The 16,630-nt window shown below is 38.4% G+C and overlaps 2 protein-coding genes and 1 pseudogene across 6 annotated transcripts; 2 read left to right on the plus strand and 1 right to left on the minus strand.

The window, feature by feature from the left end:
* The first annotated feature begins 5,498 nt into the window (after positions 1-5,498).
* On the plus strand, positions 5,499-11,389 carry LOC121757270 (protein FAR1-RELATED SEQUENCE 5-like). Of its 5 annotated transcripts, none has more exons than XM_042152799.1 (4): positions 5,499-5,723; positions 6,462-6,889; positions 9,758-9,974; positions 10,616-11,389. In XM_042152799.1, the coding sequence occupies exons 1-3, from the start codon at positions 5,633-5,635 to the stop codon at positions 9,971-9,973; spliced, it is 735 nt and encodes a 244-aa protein (XP_042008733.1). In that variant the 5' UTR covers positions 5,499-5,632; the 3' UTR covers position 9,974; positions 10,616-11,389. The 5 variants fall into 5 exon arrangements, with proteins under 5 accessions (XP_042008733.1, XP_042008734.1, XP_042008736.1 ...); XM_042152800.1 differs by having other exon boundaries at positions 10,624-11,389; XM_042152802.1 differs by having other exon boundaries at positions 10,941-11,389.
* A 707-nt stretch (positions 11,390-12,096) lies between these two features.
* LOC121757085 (tetrapyrrole-binding protein, chloroplastic-like) lies at positions 12,097-13,103 on the minus strand. The gene has a single exon (XM_042152570.1). The coding sequence runs from the start codon at positions 12,945-12,947 to the stop codon at positions 12,192-12,194; it is 756 nt and encodes a 251-aa protein (XP_042008504.1). The 5' UTR covers positions 12,948-13,103; the 3' UTR covers positions 12,097-12,191.
* Positions 13,104-13,562: 459 nt separating this feature from the next.
* On the plus strand, positions 13,563-13,629 carry LOC121759769 (annotated as a pseudogene).
* The last annotated feature ends 3,001 nt before the right edge of the window (positions 13,630-16,630 follow it).

The raw sequence follows: 16,630 nt of genomic DNA on the forward strand, positions 1-16,630 counted from the left end.
GAGATGAAAATGGGAGGCGTGGCCCGATGAAGTGGGCATACTTGGCAGCCGGTCGATGACGATGAAAATGCAGTCGAAACCACCAGCCTTGGGCAATTAGGAAACGGCATCCATGCTAATATCCTCCCACACTCGTTCCGGAATTGGCAGGGGTTGTAGGAGACCCGCCAGGGCTTTGGTTTCGGTCTTGTGGCGTTAACACGTTGCGCATGCCGCGACAAAGGCAGTGACATGTCGCATCATTCCACGCCAATACACATTAGACATAATTCTGATATGTGCGATAAGTGCCGCTATGACCCCCGGTTGGTGTGACATGAAACTCGGCAAGTAGTTTCTGAATCCAAGGCGACTGGGAAGGAACTACGATTCGGCCCTTGTAGAATAACGTTCCATGAACCAGCTCAGTGGGGAGAAGAATGGCGTCCCGCCTCCAAATCGGCCTTTATCTTGGACATTGTTGGGTCAGCCGTGATGGAGGCTTGAACGGAAGACCACTCCCGCCAGGTGGCTCGCGACAAGGCTGAGAGCTCGAGAAGGGTCTCATCGTGACGCGAGAGGGCGTCGACGGCCCTCCTTATACATGAATCACGATGGAAAAGTCGTATCCTAGTAGCTTTACCAACCAATTTTGTTGTGGCGGTGTCGCAAGCGAGTGGGCAAAAAGTTGACGGAGGCTCCGTTGATCTGTATGGACCACAAACCGGCGGCCGAGTAAATAAGGGCGCCAATGATTTATAACTAGAACCAGAGCCATGAGTTCCTTCTCGTAGGCGGATTTGGCGAGCCATCGGGGTGACACTGTTTTACTGAAATAGGCGACGGGTTGGCGTTCCTGCATCAAAATCGCGTCACATTCAATGAAAAAATCCTTGGTGAAATCCGGCATGCGCAGAAGGGGCGCCGAGGTCAGCGCCTTTTTAAGGGAGTCCAAGGCAATTGCTGCCTTGGGCGGCCACACCCATGGTTGTTTGGAAGAGGAAGACAGGGGGCTGCGATTTTGCCGTAATCTTTGATGAAACGGTGGTAGTATCCGTTTAAGCCTAGAAATCCGCGGACACTCTTCAAAGTAGAGGGAGTTGGCCACCGTAGAACGATCGATATTTTTGTTGGGTCCATCTTTACTCCTTCATGGGAAACAATGTGACCAAGGTACACTACGCTCGTATGCCCCAAAAGACACTTTTTGGGGTTGACCACGAGCGAGTGGGTGTATAGAGCTTGAAATACCTGCCGCAGATGTAGCAAATGAGCCTCCCAAATTTGCTATAATTGAGAATGTCGTCAAAGAAAACCAGGACGAACTTCCGCAAGGTAAGTCGGAATATATCATTCATCAAACCCTGAAATGTTGTAGGGCATTGGTTAGGCCGAAAGGCATCACCAAGAACTCATAATGACCCGAATGAGTGCGGAATGCCATTTTATGTATGTCAGCGGCAGCCACGCGAATTTGATGGTATCCCGCTTTCAAATCAATTTTACTGAACCAACGGGCGCCATGCAATTCATCAAGCAACTCTTGATTACCGGGATGGGATATTTATCCGGGACGGTTCGTTTGTTTAGTTCTCTATAATCCACACAAAATTGCCATGAGCCGTCCTTTTTGCGGACGAGTAGCACCGGGCTAGAATATGGGTTGGTGCTCGGCTGGATTACTCCCGACGCTAGCATTTCAGTAACCAACTTTTCCATCTCATCCTTCTGCAGGTGATTGTAGCGATAAGGCCTGACTGAGACGGGTTCCGTACCTGGCAGCAAGGGAATTTGGTGGTCTACGCTGCGGTTGGGGGGAATGCCGATTGATGTCCGTGTGGTCGAGGGAAATTCTGACACGAGCTGTAGCAGTTGTGACTGAGCTCCAGCCGGCAAGGCTTCGTCGATCCCGAATAGGACGGGCGTCGTTTCCGTTTCGATAGACCGGAGGACCCAGCAACAGTCCCCTACGTCCAGGGATCGGAGATCCTGCATTGAACACGCATGCCGCATAAGAGTTGGGTCGCCTGTAATGGAGACTGTACGTCCCTACACTACAAAAAAATCATAGAGGAATTCTGCCAATTAGCCATCACATTACCGAGGGAAGCGAGCCATGATACTCCCAAGATGACGTCTATATTCCGAAGGGGAAAAACATAGCAAGATACCGCAAACGTTTCCTTTTCCAAGACCAGCGATACTCCTCGACAAATCCCTGCTACTCGGCGAGTGCTCCCATCTCCCAGTATAACTGAGTGTGGCGTCGTGGGAGTAATGGGTAACTGCAGCTGCTGCGCGAGCTGCTCAGAAATAAAACAGTGACTGGCGCCACTATCCACCATCACCTTAACTTTCCGCGAACCGATCTCCCCGAATAGCATCATGGTGTTGGATGTATCAAGCCCATTTAGAGATAATTTGGACTGATGCAACTCCACTTTTGCGTCCAATTCCTCCGCGTCCTCGAGCTCATTGTCATCCTCGGTTCCCTCGTTGTCCTTGGAGATAAAAACATTGGGGGTCTTAGGACATATGTGGGTTGGTACGTATTTCAGGCCACAGCGGAAACAAGTACTCGCCGCGATATGCCGCCTATATTCCTCCGTAGTCATGCTTCAAAAACGCGACTGCTTCGCCTGAGAAGAGCCTGTTGAGGAGAATTGGGAAGTCGACTGGAACGGTCCTTTGGAGAAAGACCTGGTTGGTTGGTTGGGCAGTGTGGCCGGCAGCGCGATAGACTGCCCAGTGGATGTCTTGGCGAGTAGGCGGAAGCCAGTTCAATCGCGTCCTCGTAAGTAGTGATTTTTGCCGCCTTCATTTGGAGCCGAACCTCAGGGCAAAGGGCCGCCATAAAGAATCACAGGTATTGATGGCAAGAGATATCCGGAACCTGTGCGAGGCATGCTTCGAACGACGCTACGTAATCCGCTAGGGATCCGGTGTGACGGATTGCGGCAAAAGCTTCATACTCGTCCAACGCCCCATTACCACTGAATCGCTTCATCAACTCCCGCGAAAACCGAGTCCAAGAGAGATTTGGAACCTGTTTGCGCAACAACTGGTACCACGGCAGGGCCGGGCCTGCCAGAGCCATCATGGCAACGCCCACCCGGTTCTCGGTTGGGGTCTTCGAGATTAGAAAGTATTGCTCTGCCCTTGCTAGACAGGCGAGGGCATCTGTGCCTTCGAAGGTCGGCATTGGTGACTGCGACTTGCACCCCACACCCACCGAATTGGACTCCAAATTCTCAGAAGATCCGACGTCCTCAGGTCCTGGTTTGGACTTGAGTTGTAGGGCCATAAAACCCTCACGCATCTCCTCAAACATGGCGTCCAATTTCAACCCTAAAGCTTCCACCAGTTCGTTGGTTTGACGGAACTGGGCATTAAGTTCGGTGACCGCTGCTGTTAACGAGATCTTGCTTTGCTCAAGATCCCCAATAGCCTTCTCCAAACTGTCCAGGCACGAATCCGCCCGAGAGTAAAGGCAACTCAAATAGAATTAGCACGAGTTGTGCTAATGATCACACATATTGGAAGGAAAGTAAAGTTGGAATTTTATTACTGGAATGAATTGGGAAAGAAACACAATCCTCATAAGGAGGCTCTACGACAAAGTCGTCCAAAATATGATCGCCTCTGAGATCCTCTTCTCTTTTGGCTTCCCCCTATTTGTTGACTAACCTAGCAGCTATGAATTCAAATTACAAATTCAAAGAACATAAAAATAGGAAATTGAATAACAGCCTAACTACTGGAGATATTCTTGCTAACAACTTTGGTCAAGAATTTCTCTAGCCACTAGTACTCGGCCAAACCACTTCCCGCTCTCCTCTCTTGTAAACCTTTCATTCCTTGACCGCATCATATAGAGTTCATAAGGGCAATACTAGTATACACATCTATGGTCTTATAGCCAAACCTCTTGATGTCTTGCACCAGTTTTTGGAAAAAAACAATATTATCATCAATATCTTTAGAAAGATCCAATTTGAACTTATACAATTTTTGAAGACATGGAAGTTTCAGTGTTGAGTACCTAGTTTTGTCCACATAACAGAGACAGACTGAATCACTGAATGGATACAACCTTTCTAATCACATAATCAGAAAGATTGAGAATTATAGTAGATCTTACTAATTCATTCATTTCAGCAACTTTTCACTAGGCTTAGTATCAGGAATGAGAAGAGGATTGCAGTTCGTGGTTTTTTAGGGAAGAGAGAGAGAGTATGAATAGTGTTATTTCTAGTTTATATAGAAGTCTTCAATTCATTATTAAATTTTTGAGAAAAATAAAGTGTACAAGTGTCACTATATTTTTACACATCTTACTTTCTTTTCTAGATTATTCCACTAAATTCAAGACAAAACTAGACGTCTCAAGGTCTCCTTACACTAACAAAAACGTGCCTAATTAGTACTCCGTAAAATAGTTTTAATTTATGTAAAATTATTAATTTCCTTTTATATTAGTTTCTCCCCAATTTGTTTCTAATTTTATGATACACCTTAATATAACTTCTTTCGATTTTCCAATTGAAATAACAAATTCCGTCTAGAGTAATTTTTGGGATGTTACATGAGCCGTTAAATGAGGACTTTCCACCTTATAGGTACTTGCATCTATTGCTTAATTCTACTTGCCAGATTGAAACAAACAATAGAGTACCATTCCATTACCTTATTTTCCGGTGCAAGCTGCACAATATAGTTGGGATAATGCAGCATTGGTCATTCGTATACCACTTGATAGGAATATGAGTAAGAACATAAAGTGTTGCATCGTCTTTGAGGACGTGGAGGAGTGCCTATTTTTATAGGATGAATGGAATATTTATTCATGAGAGTTGCATGATAAAAAAAAATGTAGAGCAAGAATCTGGTGATTCGCTGCAGTGTATCCATTCTAACAATTATCGACAATTCCTATTATAGTTCTTATAATTCTTCAACATAATTCTTCTTATTGTTCGTATTCACCATATCTTCAATTAAGTTGTAATATTGCCTTTGTTTGATTCTTTTCACGCTGGATGATCAACAATGTTGCACGATGGCCAGTGTGGCCAGGGCAATTACACGAGATTGGTATACTGAAAAGTATGTTTCGAGCAGATCGCACATAAAATTTTACTTTTAGTTTTGGTAGTTGATGAATAAGTTTGTTGGATCATACTACTAGTTTTCAAATAAGAAGACAATAGGCCCAACATAAAATTTAGTAAGAGTATTATAGTGGTTAATATTCCCTTATGCACTATTTCATTTTTAATCCGTCTCACAAGAATATGCACTTTCCAATCTTAGAAAATCTCATTCTCCACTAATAATACTTTAATTACTTTTTCTTTCTACCTCTATCTTACTTTAACAATTTTGTATTAAAACGCGTGTTGAACCCGAAGTGCACATATTCTTTGAGGACGTAGGGAGTATAAGTTTTAAGAAGCAAATGATATTAGTTTTAATATAAAATTAATAAATTAGAAGAAAGATAATGAGAAAGATTGATTATTATACTGATAATGATAGTAATCTGAAACCATCGTACCAGGAAGAAACTTATCACATAGAAAATGATTAATTTTATTATGTATATTGTGTTTTTATTCTTTTAAACTTATTTGGTTAATACGTCGATCAGGAAATGAAAGAAAGAAATTTGGAAGCTGAAACAGAACTTTTTGAGAAGTCGAAAACCAAGAAATTGGGAGTTGAGATAAGCAGCAGCTTCAGCAGTATTAAACCCTCTCTTTTACTCTCTTTCCACGTTTTCTAGTGTTTATTTGAGTATGCCTTTAATAATACCGAATCTTGTTTCCATGTCTAGTAATTTTGATCCGGGATTCTGTAGTATGGGAGTGCCCTTTTTAATTTTAAATTTTTTTTTGTGAATTTAGGTCCAGAATTTTATTATTTTGTACAATTTCGTGAAACTCGACTCCATTTGTGGTGCTCGTTGTTGTTAAGAAAATTTGAAAAAATTGGAGCAGATGTTGTATAAAAGAGGGTAGTCTGCAAATGTCGTGTTTTGCTAGTTACAATGTAAATTATTTCATATTTGATCGACTAAGAAGAAGCTCGCTTACCAATAAGAAACGATGCATTGAGTAGGGAAGGAAAATGAAGCATTAGATTTGCTTCTTCCCAAATTATGAATGTGTAATTGAGTTTGTTTCAGTAGTCTATTGCTCTAATAATTCTGCTTTAAAATTTTCATTCTCTGGAAAAGTTTTAGCTTGGTTTCTTCTGTGGAATGTTTTCCTGCAAGGGTGAAGACTTTTACCAAGTTTCTTTTATTAACTATAGTTCTATAACTGCTAGTGCACACTTTTGAGAGTAGTTACAGAGATGATATCTAGAATCTCAGTTTGAATATCTGTCCGTTGTGGGTGCGATGTGCAATATCTATAGTTCTTATGGAATGCTTGTTGAATTTCATGGTTGGACTTATGCAGTGCAGTATTTTCTTTCAGTGGATGCAGATGCAGCACTCGATGGTGGTAATGGGTTGATGGAAGCATCGGTACCAGGGGACGTAACGACACCTGAAGCTGAGAGAAATGCAGAACCTTATGTTGGTATGGTGTTTGAAACAGAAGCTGCTGCTAGAGCATACTACAATGAATATGCTGGCCGAGCAGGATTTTTGACCCGCATTATATCGTCCTGTAAATCAGAGGGGGATGGCTCATTCGTATCACGTGGGTTTGGTTGTAGAAACATTCCTACTAGCCAAAAGACAGGTAATATGTCAAATGAAGGTGGACAAAAACAAAGGGGTGGTTGTACTGCAACACTCTTAGTAAAACGAGAGAATGGAGGGAGGTGGGTTGTCAAGAAATTCGTGCGAGACCACAACCATCCTTTGGTAGTTTCACTTCCCAGGAGATGCCCTACTTTTGTAAGTAACTAAATCTGGATATTCCCTGATTATTCATGCATCTTCGATCTTTTTACAAACATAAGTTTTATCTTTATGTTTTTTCCTGTTTCCTCATACTGCTCCTAACCATTACAATAAGATCGCACTATTTACTTGTTGTTTTTGGTACCTAGTATATTATGTTTGCTCAACTAGAGGTTATTGCTTTCTCCTGAAAGTTGAGAGGACCCATACATACCTTTGCGTTTGAATAGATTTTAGAGTATAAGCAATAGTAGGTGGATTTTGTTTTTTTTAGGTTTTTCTGTAAAGCACTTATATGAACCAACAACCATGAAGCAATAACGGTGTGCAAGACTGTGCAAAGTGGGCATAAATAATAATAACATGCAGGAACATGGGTGGGTGACTGGCGAATCCGTATCTCCTGCATGATTGCTTCAAACTTGGCATCGATGTTTTGGACTTGGCATCGAGGAGTTGTTCCACCGCCTTCACCTTTCCTTAAAAATGTTAAATCTTAAATGCATCAGCCGACCTGGTCTACGAATCTATTCTAACTCTCAACGAATTCCTAGAATTTTAGGTGGAATGGAGATTGTAATTATTTCCACTTCTCAGAGTATAATGACAGATCGGGAAGCTCGACTAGAAGGAATCGGCGGAGAAATTTTATGTTATATATGGTAATCCATTTAATATCCAAATGAAATCCGAAACCTCTTCCTATATTGAGAAAAAGAAAGGGGGGTGAGTTGTCTAATATCGTTTCTCCTCCATTAGTTGAACCGAGCTTGCTTGAGGTAGCCATCATTCACCGCACCAATTGATATGGAGTAAAAGGTGTGTAAAGGGATAACTGCTGGACTGGAACGAGAACATATGATAAAAAAAAAAGCAAACACAGAGAAAGAAAAGTGGGACATAAAATAGACTATAAACGTTTCCTAATCGAAAAACTCTATACTAATAGATCTAATGAGGTGCTATTTATGACAATTACATTGATATCGATCTGCAGTAGAGCTATCTTTTAGTTTATTATATGTTATTTAATTGTTTATTGTTATCAAGAGTTTTGTTGTTAGTAGTCTTAGAAATAGGGTTATCTTTTAGAGTTTCATTAAGTTGTAGTCTTTTGTAGTCTTATAGATAGGGCTTTATTCTAGGTTAGTGTCCAGAGTTATTGTTTTGCAGACTATGGTTAGGACTTTGCCTTTTTGGTTAAACTTCTTTGTTATTTATCATGCAAATCGTACCATATGCTTCGTATGCTGAGATATTGGTGAATGCTTACAGTGCTTCCGCGGTTCCGCCTATCACTCCCTATCATACATAAAGACTCCACTTGTACTCAAACTCTACTAGATATACCTATCTATAAGATTCTATCGTTAACACTTAACAAGACTCCTAACCACAATAAACAACAATTAACAACTAAGTAGAGTACAAGGAATGCATGAGACATCTATTGTAGGGAAACCTAGTAGACAACGACCTCTATCACAATTCACATACCGAATGAAAGAATGGTGTAGCCCTATAGACTACCAAGAACCAAATAAACTGTCAATTGAAGTTCAAGAACTTGGTTCTTTTTATTTCATCGCTTCGCTCAAAGCTGTGGCAGTTTTGCTTTTCAAGGGATATTTTGGTGTCTCATAGTTTTGAGTTTTTCCTCATATAGTGTTAATGTGTACTCCCTCCGTCCGCCATTAGGTGTCCCGGTTTACCATTTTAGTCCGTCCGCCATTAGGAGTCCCGGTTCACTTTTACTATAAATGATAGGTACACATCACTTTCCACTAACTCATTCCACTCACATTCTATTATAAAATTAATATATAAAAATGGGCCCCATATTCCACTATCTTTCTTCACCCACTTTCCTCTACATTTCTTAAAACCCGCGCCGAACTCAAATGGGACTCCTAATGGCGGACGGAGGGGGTATGGAATAAACTTTGACACAATAGTTCATTTTGAGATCCTATGCAGGTTCTTCATGTAATCTTTATATGTTATGGCATAAATATAGACATCACTATTGGTTTAAAACTGTGTTCAAGAACATGGTTATACTAAAAGATGATAGCTATGGAGTGAGATTTCTTTCTTTTTTTGGCCAAGGAATATTAAATTCTCTGTCGGTCCTGGCATTTCTGCTCGAACTGTGTAATGGTTATAAGCATTTTGTGATACATATGATAAACAAACATTTCTTTACTTCAACTAATGATGCTGTTTACTGCTTGTGATTTCCCTTTATGTCTCTTATTGTCGAAATCGTCACCAATATATCTCATTTATGCCATTTCATTTAATAGCTTCCTTCTCTTATTCCCTACTTGGTATGATTGGGTGGAGTGGAATGAAGGTAGGAAAGGAATGCAGATAGGAATGAAATGACAATTTCTTTGCATTTTCATCTCATTCTCTCCTTCATTCCATCGTACTAAGCAAATGAATAAAATGGAAATAGGAATCACATTCCATTCCATTATACCAAGAAGTGCCCTAGGCCCTTCTTGGTACGATGGAATGGAATGAAGATAGGAATGGAATGACAATTTCTTTGCATTTTCATTCCATTTCCTCCTTCATTCTATTGTACCAAGCAAATGAATAGAACAGAAGTAGAAATCACATTCCAATCCATCATACCAAGAAGGGCCTTAGTATTTTGTGTAAAAATTACTTATTTAAGTAAAGTCAGCGAGGGTGAAGTATGCTTGATTCTATTTTCTTTATTTGAGAAAATCTTCTTTGTAAAATTTCTGTTATTTCAACCATTTTTCTTTTGTCTATTAGTCATCTGGAATTACTCGAGTTAATTGCTTTTCAATTTGAAATCTCTCGAGTTTAATACTATGTTAATTGTAGGATGAGAAAGACAAAAGGATTCAGGAGTTAACTGCTGAAATAAGGGTAAAGAAACGTCTGAGTGCAGCATATAGGGAGCAGTTACTTATTCTCATGAAAGATGTTGAAAGTCATACTGATCATATAACATCAAAAGTTCAAATGACCCGTAATAATCTAAAAGAACTCGAAGAGAGAAGGCAGCAGCTTTCAAACCACAACAAACCAAGTTTGTAGGGTGAGTACCATTCATTACCTTGTCTTCTGAAATGACCTGCAATCCTTTCTACCATCTTTATTATGCATATGCTTTGCTGAGATTTTATTCAGTTAGTAAACTTAGTTTTATTTCTAACTGTCAACACACATTGAAATTGGTGAGAACTGATAATATATGTGAGAGTGATGGTATACACAGTAGGTGGCTTCTGCATGTGCTGATTTTTTTTGTGCTTTTGCATGTATAATGATTGTGCATATGTTTGTGTATCTTCTCCAATCAATTCTCTGATGAGTGGGTTTATACCATATTATAGAGTAAAGAACAAGCAAGTAATAAACTGAACCAAATATAATAAACTAGAAAATGAGTTGAATGGAAGGAAACACACAATCAAGAGGTAGACTTCTCTTGCCCAAGCGTACAATTCTGATTGATCAATCTCCTAGTCCTAGACAAGTCTCAACTTTATCAGGCTTAGATAGGAGCCCACAATCCACAGTAACTAATACCTAATGAATAATTAATAAGAAACAATAATAAAATAAAGAGAAAATACATTGTTGTAGGCCGATGATATATTTTTCTGACAGTTTTAGTCCAATAAATCTTGAATACATTTTTTTAAGCCCCAATGACTATTTTTTGAATAATTTTAGCTTTACAGTGATGTTCATCATCTGAAAACATGAAGGGGAACTGGAAGGTGTCAATTCATGTTCGAGGGGAATACTCTGATTTGGCAGGATAATATGAATTTGTGACAGTTTTAGCCCAATAATTCAGCAGCATATTTTTTTAAAAAAAAATAGTCTTTTATAGGGCCCAAACAAACTGTCACAAAACCATATTATTTGGCTAAATTCATGAATTCACCTCAAAGAAGAAACAGCGTCGTTTTGTCCACATTGACAGCCGCTAGTCATCTCTGGTTGCCAATTGTGTTTTCCGACTCTGAATTTCAGAACAATATTCTCTCTAAAGCCAGGTTTAGCCATCTCTTGGAGCAATGCTTAATCAATATTGTGAAAGATGCAGAAGCGGTGGCACGCCAGCTTGTAGACGCTTACAGTTAACCAGAACGAAGAAACTGTTGAAGCTGACGAGCAATCAAAAGGCATCTTGAGTTGGAGTATATTAGTGGAAGTCCAAATTATTTTGCATGATCTTAATTATTGGTATAAAGCCGAGCATTTCAATGGCTTTTATGTACTATAAGTCTTGAGATTGTTTGCCAAGATGTACAAATAATATTATAGCAGGTTGTTGGCATGTTCTTCCGAGGAGATCAAATGTGAAATGATTTATGGATGAACTGCTATGTCCTGTAGCTAAATTCTTAAAAAACCAACAGCTATGGGGAGGCTCCGTGCCTCTACATATCTCATACCATCTGCCTCATTCAATGAATTTCACTTTCTTTTCCATTATTATACACCTGCTCACCTTATGCTGTATATAAGCATATGTAGACTCTATTTATTGGATTGCCCTTTTTTGTATGAGATTAGTTTTTGTCGATGCAAATAGAAAGATATACTACTACTTTTTTTTATGGACGGATGAAGTAAAATTTAATACTCCTAAGATGGATGTGAGTTGAAGTATAACTCTTTACAGTTTAACAAAAGTTAAGAATTGTAAATTGTTTTTGAGAGCGTGCATTGGATTTACCGAAAGTCGAAATCCATAACGGCAAATTTTGGAGTAACGGAAAGTTATCATTTGTTTGTATTTAGAGTCGCATACAAAAGCAGTCAACACATCAATTAAACAGACTGCTTACCTCAGTGTTTCTTCTATAAACAATGCATATAATTTTGTACTTTTGGAGTAACTTTTATCTTTATTCTATTATTATATTTTACCTCTACTCTTCTAATTATTCCATACAAACTCCTTGAAATATTCCTTCTCTAAGGAATTTGAAATATTACTGCAATTATTCAATTCAGATAGCATAATACTCTAATTATTTTAACTTTTACTTACAAGCACTATTAATAGTGATTGGATAAAATATATCCAAACTTATAGTATTTAAAAAAAATGCATCTCCCTTTTGTCCATATAAAACTGTCTAATTAGTGGACAATATGAATTTTAATACTACTAACTAATTGAGTATTACAGACCCAAATAAATTCCAAAGGCAAGGTAATGAATTTATTGAATCCTTTTATATATAAAAGCATTATATTAAAAAAAAAAAAAAAGAAGATGGGATTACATTAATCAGAAAGAGTAATTAGTTTGGAAGGGAGTGGCTCTCTTACTCAATGGCTTAACCGCAGCTCCACTCTCTCTCTCATCATCACTCTCACTCTCATCATCTTCTCCGTCAAAAGCAGGGTGGCTGAGAATGCAGCTGAGCAGCTGCGTCCCTCTCAGCGCATTCGTCAGTGGCAGATGCCCCTCCGGCGGCCCCTCCTCCATCTCCCACATAAACTCCGCCGGAAAGCTCCTGTAATTATACTGCTCCACCTCCGAGCTCTCCAGCTTCTTCATCCACCCCACCTTGATGAAGAACGCCGTGAAATCCCCGTTCAGTTTCTTCCAAATCCTCCTCTGCACGCTGTACCCGAATTTCCCCTCGCTGTGCTGCCGCCACAGCGCGTCGATTTCCCGGAGCTCCGAGGCGGGAATGAATTGGACCTCCGAGAAGAAGACGTAGCCGCGCTTCACGGCGTCCTCGCCGGCGAGCGCGATGATGAGGCGGCGCGTCTCCTCGTCGGCCTGCCGGAGGTCCTTTCCGGCGAGGTGCTGCCGGAGGAGATCTAGTGAGGTTGAGTATTTTGAGGTGGAGGGGTCGGTGGTGGGGGTGGAGGTGGCGGCGGAGGTGGCGGCGAAGGATGTCGAGGAGTGGGAGAGCGAGGTGGTGGTGGTGGTGCGGCGGAGGAATAAGGTTGCGCGGGGGGAGTCTAGGGAGTGGCGCCGCCGGAGAGAGCGGTGGTAGTGGTGGTATATGGAGTTTAAGGTGTTGGTGGACATTATTTTATTTTTGTTTTTGAAGAATTTGTGGGTGGAAATGGAATTGTTTATAACAAATTTTGTTGATTGATTTTACTACTACTACTATACCTTCTTTTTCTTTTTTGTATTTTGTTGTTTGGGATATGGAGTTATAGAATGAGAGAGATAAGAGAAAATATGGAAGTGGGGGGAGAGATAAGAAATGTGTGAAGAGGTCACCACATAAAATACAATGCTGGATTCTGATTGGCTGGGTTGGGGTGAGGTTGGATACTTTGATTTTGTCTTGCTGTCTTTTTCTTTGGACTTAAATGCAAAATCATCTTCTATTCTATTTATTGTCTATTTATGTGTTTTGTATTTATGTCTAATTTATGTACTAACATTCTATGTGACGTTCATTTCAGGCACTAATAGCACAATCCTATGTCACAATTTACAAAATGAAACTATCAGATTAAGATTGAACATGAAAAAAGGAGACATACTAAAAATATTGAAAGTGGAATACTCACTAGTTAAATTCCATTACTATAGTATTTTATTTCATAGTCTCTATTCTTATTTTTGGATATGTAGTTTCCATTTTTAGGTAAAGCTACTAAAGATAATTTCATGAATTCTCTGTGGCCCCTGCGAAGATTAGCATGGCCCCTGCGCAAGGATGACACGCATAAATCTCAATATGGCATCATCATTTATATTGGTTCCACCACATATCCCAATTCTTGTGGCTGTGGTTTAAGAGTATCCAAATAGGAATAGCCCAGCAATAGCCCAGCCATAACCTAGCTACAAACTCCTTCTGCCATATCATCAATACTAAAAATCCTCATGTCACATCATAAATAGCCCAGCAATAGCCTAGCCACATCATAAATAGCTCAGCCACATCAATAGCCACATCACTAATAACAATTATATAAAAATGAAATAATTAACAATCACACAATATACAGAATTTAATTTACGAGACATATACGGGAAACATTAATAATACTATTAAAATTTTAAAAAGTACAAGAGAGAGTACTCGTTAAAACAAGTGGTGCGAATGAAAATTACGTGCAAGGCGCGTATATATAGTGTTTCGGAAAAAAAAATCGCGCTAGGCGATCCGGACGCTGCAATAGCGCCGAGCGGATCGCCCAGCGCACCGCCGAGCGCTAGGCGGTTTTTAAATCCGGAAACCGCTAGGCGGTTGCAATAGATCGCCTAGCGCACCGCCTAGCGCCGGAGCTCGGCTAAGCGGTGCGCTAGGCGCTATTGTGGATGCTATAATAACAATTCACGTGTCCTTTTTCGTACTATTAAAACTTGACCACAAATTAAAATATAATGCAGTGAACCAATTCCAAACATATTTAATTTCAAGGCATGTAATTTTGAATATGAATTCCAATGAGAGTGTTATATTATTAATTCAATACTTAATTGTTAACTATAATTAAATAATAGTCATTAGATATTCAAATTAAGAGTCTAGATCATCAGTCCCGTAATGATAATACGATCAATAAAAAACATCAATGTGTTAAGGTTAATTTACAACAAATTAGTTGTAACTAAATTTTAAAAAATATCCTATAATTTTAAAACGCATATAATTTTCTTAATTTAAATTATTTTTCCGCACAACATATATCAAATTAAAGATAATTTCATAAGGATTCTAACGAGACCTCACTTGCATATGTTCCGATGTCAAAATTTAAAAAAAAAATGAAATTTTTCAATTTTTTCGTACAAACAACAAATGTCAACATAATATATAAAATATGTCAATATAATACATGTAGAATGTCAATTGTCATTCTTAAAGCAATGTGTTGACATTCTCAAAGCATTGTATTGATATTTTCAAAACACTATATTGGCATTTTTATCCAAAACCCTAATTTTGTAGTTTTTTTTTATCTTTTTCGATTTAATTAATAAAACCGAAAATTACATGTGGCAAATTTTAGACCACTAGATTTTTAAAATCTCATGATTTTAAATTAGTTGTAATTAGCAATTAAGGAGTGAGTTAGCAATTGATCACACCACTAAATTTGAAAATGAAATTCAACCTCTACTTTAGATGCACTTGTACAAACAAAGATATGCTAAAAACTGAAATTAAGTGAATAACAATTATATTAAAATTAAAAAAAAAAACTATAAATGTTTCAAGATATTGGATTGTAGATTCTTTATGAAAAGTATGGAATTTGGAAATCGTTAGTACTCCATAATTATGGATTTATGAACTATATGTAATTCACCAAAAATGTCTTCAACGGTCGAAAAAATCATTTAAATACGGATAATTAGTAGAATATGTCTTGTTCATTTTCGCACTCCAAAATCCCTTACTCGTTAGAGCATCTCCAAGGGGAGAAGTAAATGGAGAGATAAACTAATATAACTACCATATTTATCTTTTTTTTCATGAAAAATCTTTCTCCAAGGAGGGAGGTATTTGAGAAGGTATTATACCTTTTTCCCATTTTTGAAGAGGTATCTCTACCTCCCCATCAATGGAGATGTAAAATCTTATAACTACCATATTTGCCTTCTTTTCATGAGAAACCCTTCTCCGAGGAGAAATGTATTTGAGAATGTATTACACTTTATATTTTTTAATGCATTTTGTACTATTATTTTATTTTTTAAAAATAATTTATCTTTCTATATACCTTTTCCCTTTGGAATGATATATTTCACTTTGTAAGAAGGTAAATACATAATATATATTTTCTATATACCTTCTTCCCGTGGAGATGCTCTTAGAAGGTTGGTTGCATACTTGTGTGGATGTTGAGTGTAGCTAGCGAGGTAAAAAAATAAAATTCATCGATATTCTAGAATATGGTATAAATTATTGATGGTTATAATGACTACAATTGATAAATTCGAGAGATAAAGATCTAATTTAAGATGGTATAATTAATAAAAACGTATAAATCCTCTAAAAAGGTTATGAGCTACACAACCTTTTTTACTGTTTCTTCTGATGCTATCACATATTCAACATGGTAGAGATTGTGATGTATTCAAATTCAACCTAACACTTCTCTCAGTTACGATTCCATTCCACCTCCCAAAGTAGACACAAAATAGACTTTTCAAATTTCAATTACTGGAGCTACTATAAATCAAGTGTAAACCAAACCAACTTACATAGATTGTTTGTCTGGTAAACTAACGTATAGTATTCCTTGGTCATTTCATCTGTTTAATATGTTTTTTTTTTCACCATAATCCAATCTCCACGACCTGAGTTAGACTGATCGCTATCATACCAACAACAACAAAGATATTTGCCTGATGCACATCATCTTATCTATCTCAACAAGTGTTTTAGGACACATGTCATTCAATAAGGTGATTTTTTGTCTAAAACGTAAGAACTCTTTCTTAGAACATATGCATACGGTTTATCAAAGATAAACACCACATCATTTCCTCGTGATCTTTTGATCCAAGGATCTCGTATGTCTGACTTATCTTACATCCTTCATCTCAAACTAAATGAATAATCTTACCATTATGTCTAAAACATCTTCTATCAAGGCACTTATCAAATCCATAGGGCTTTCACTTGATCAAAACATAAGTTTCACGATCTAGAAGTTTGCTTTAGTCCATAAATGTACTTGAGCTTTTAGACCTTATGCTCTTTTCCTTTGATTTGGAGTACCCTAATTGCTTCATTT

Source organism: Salvia splendens, chromosome 12, assembly GCF_004379255.2.
Source record: "Salvia splendens isolate huo1 chromosome 12, SspV2, whole genome shotgun sequence".
Lineage (NCBI taxonomy): Eukaryota > Viridiplantae > Streptophyta > Magnoliopsida > Lamiales > Lamiaceae > Salvia > Salvia splendens.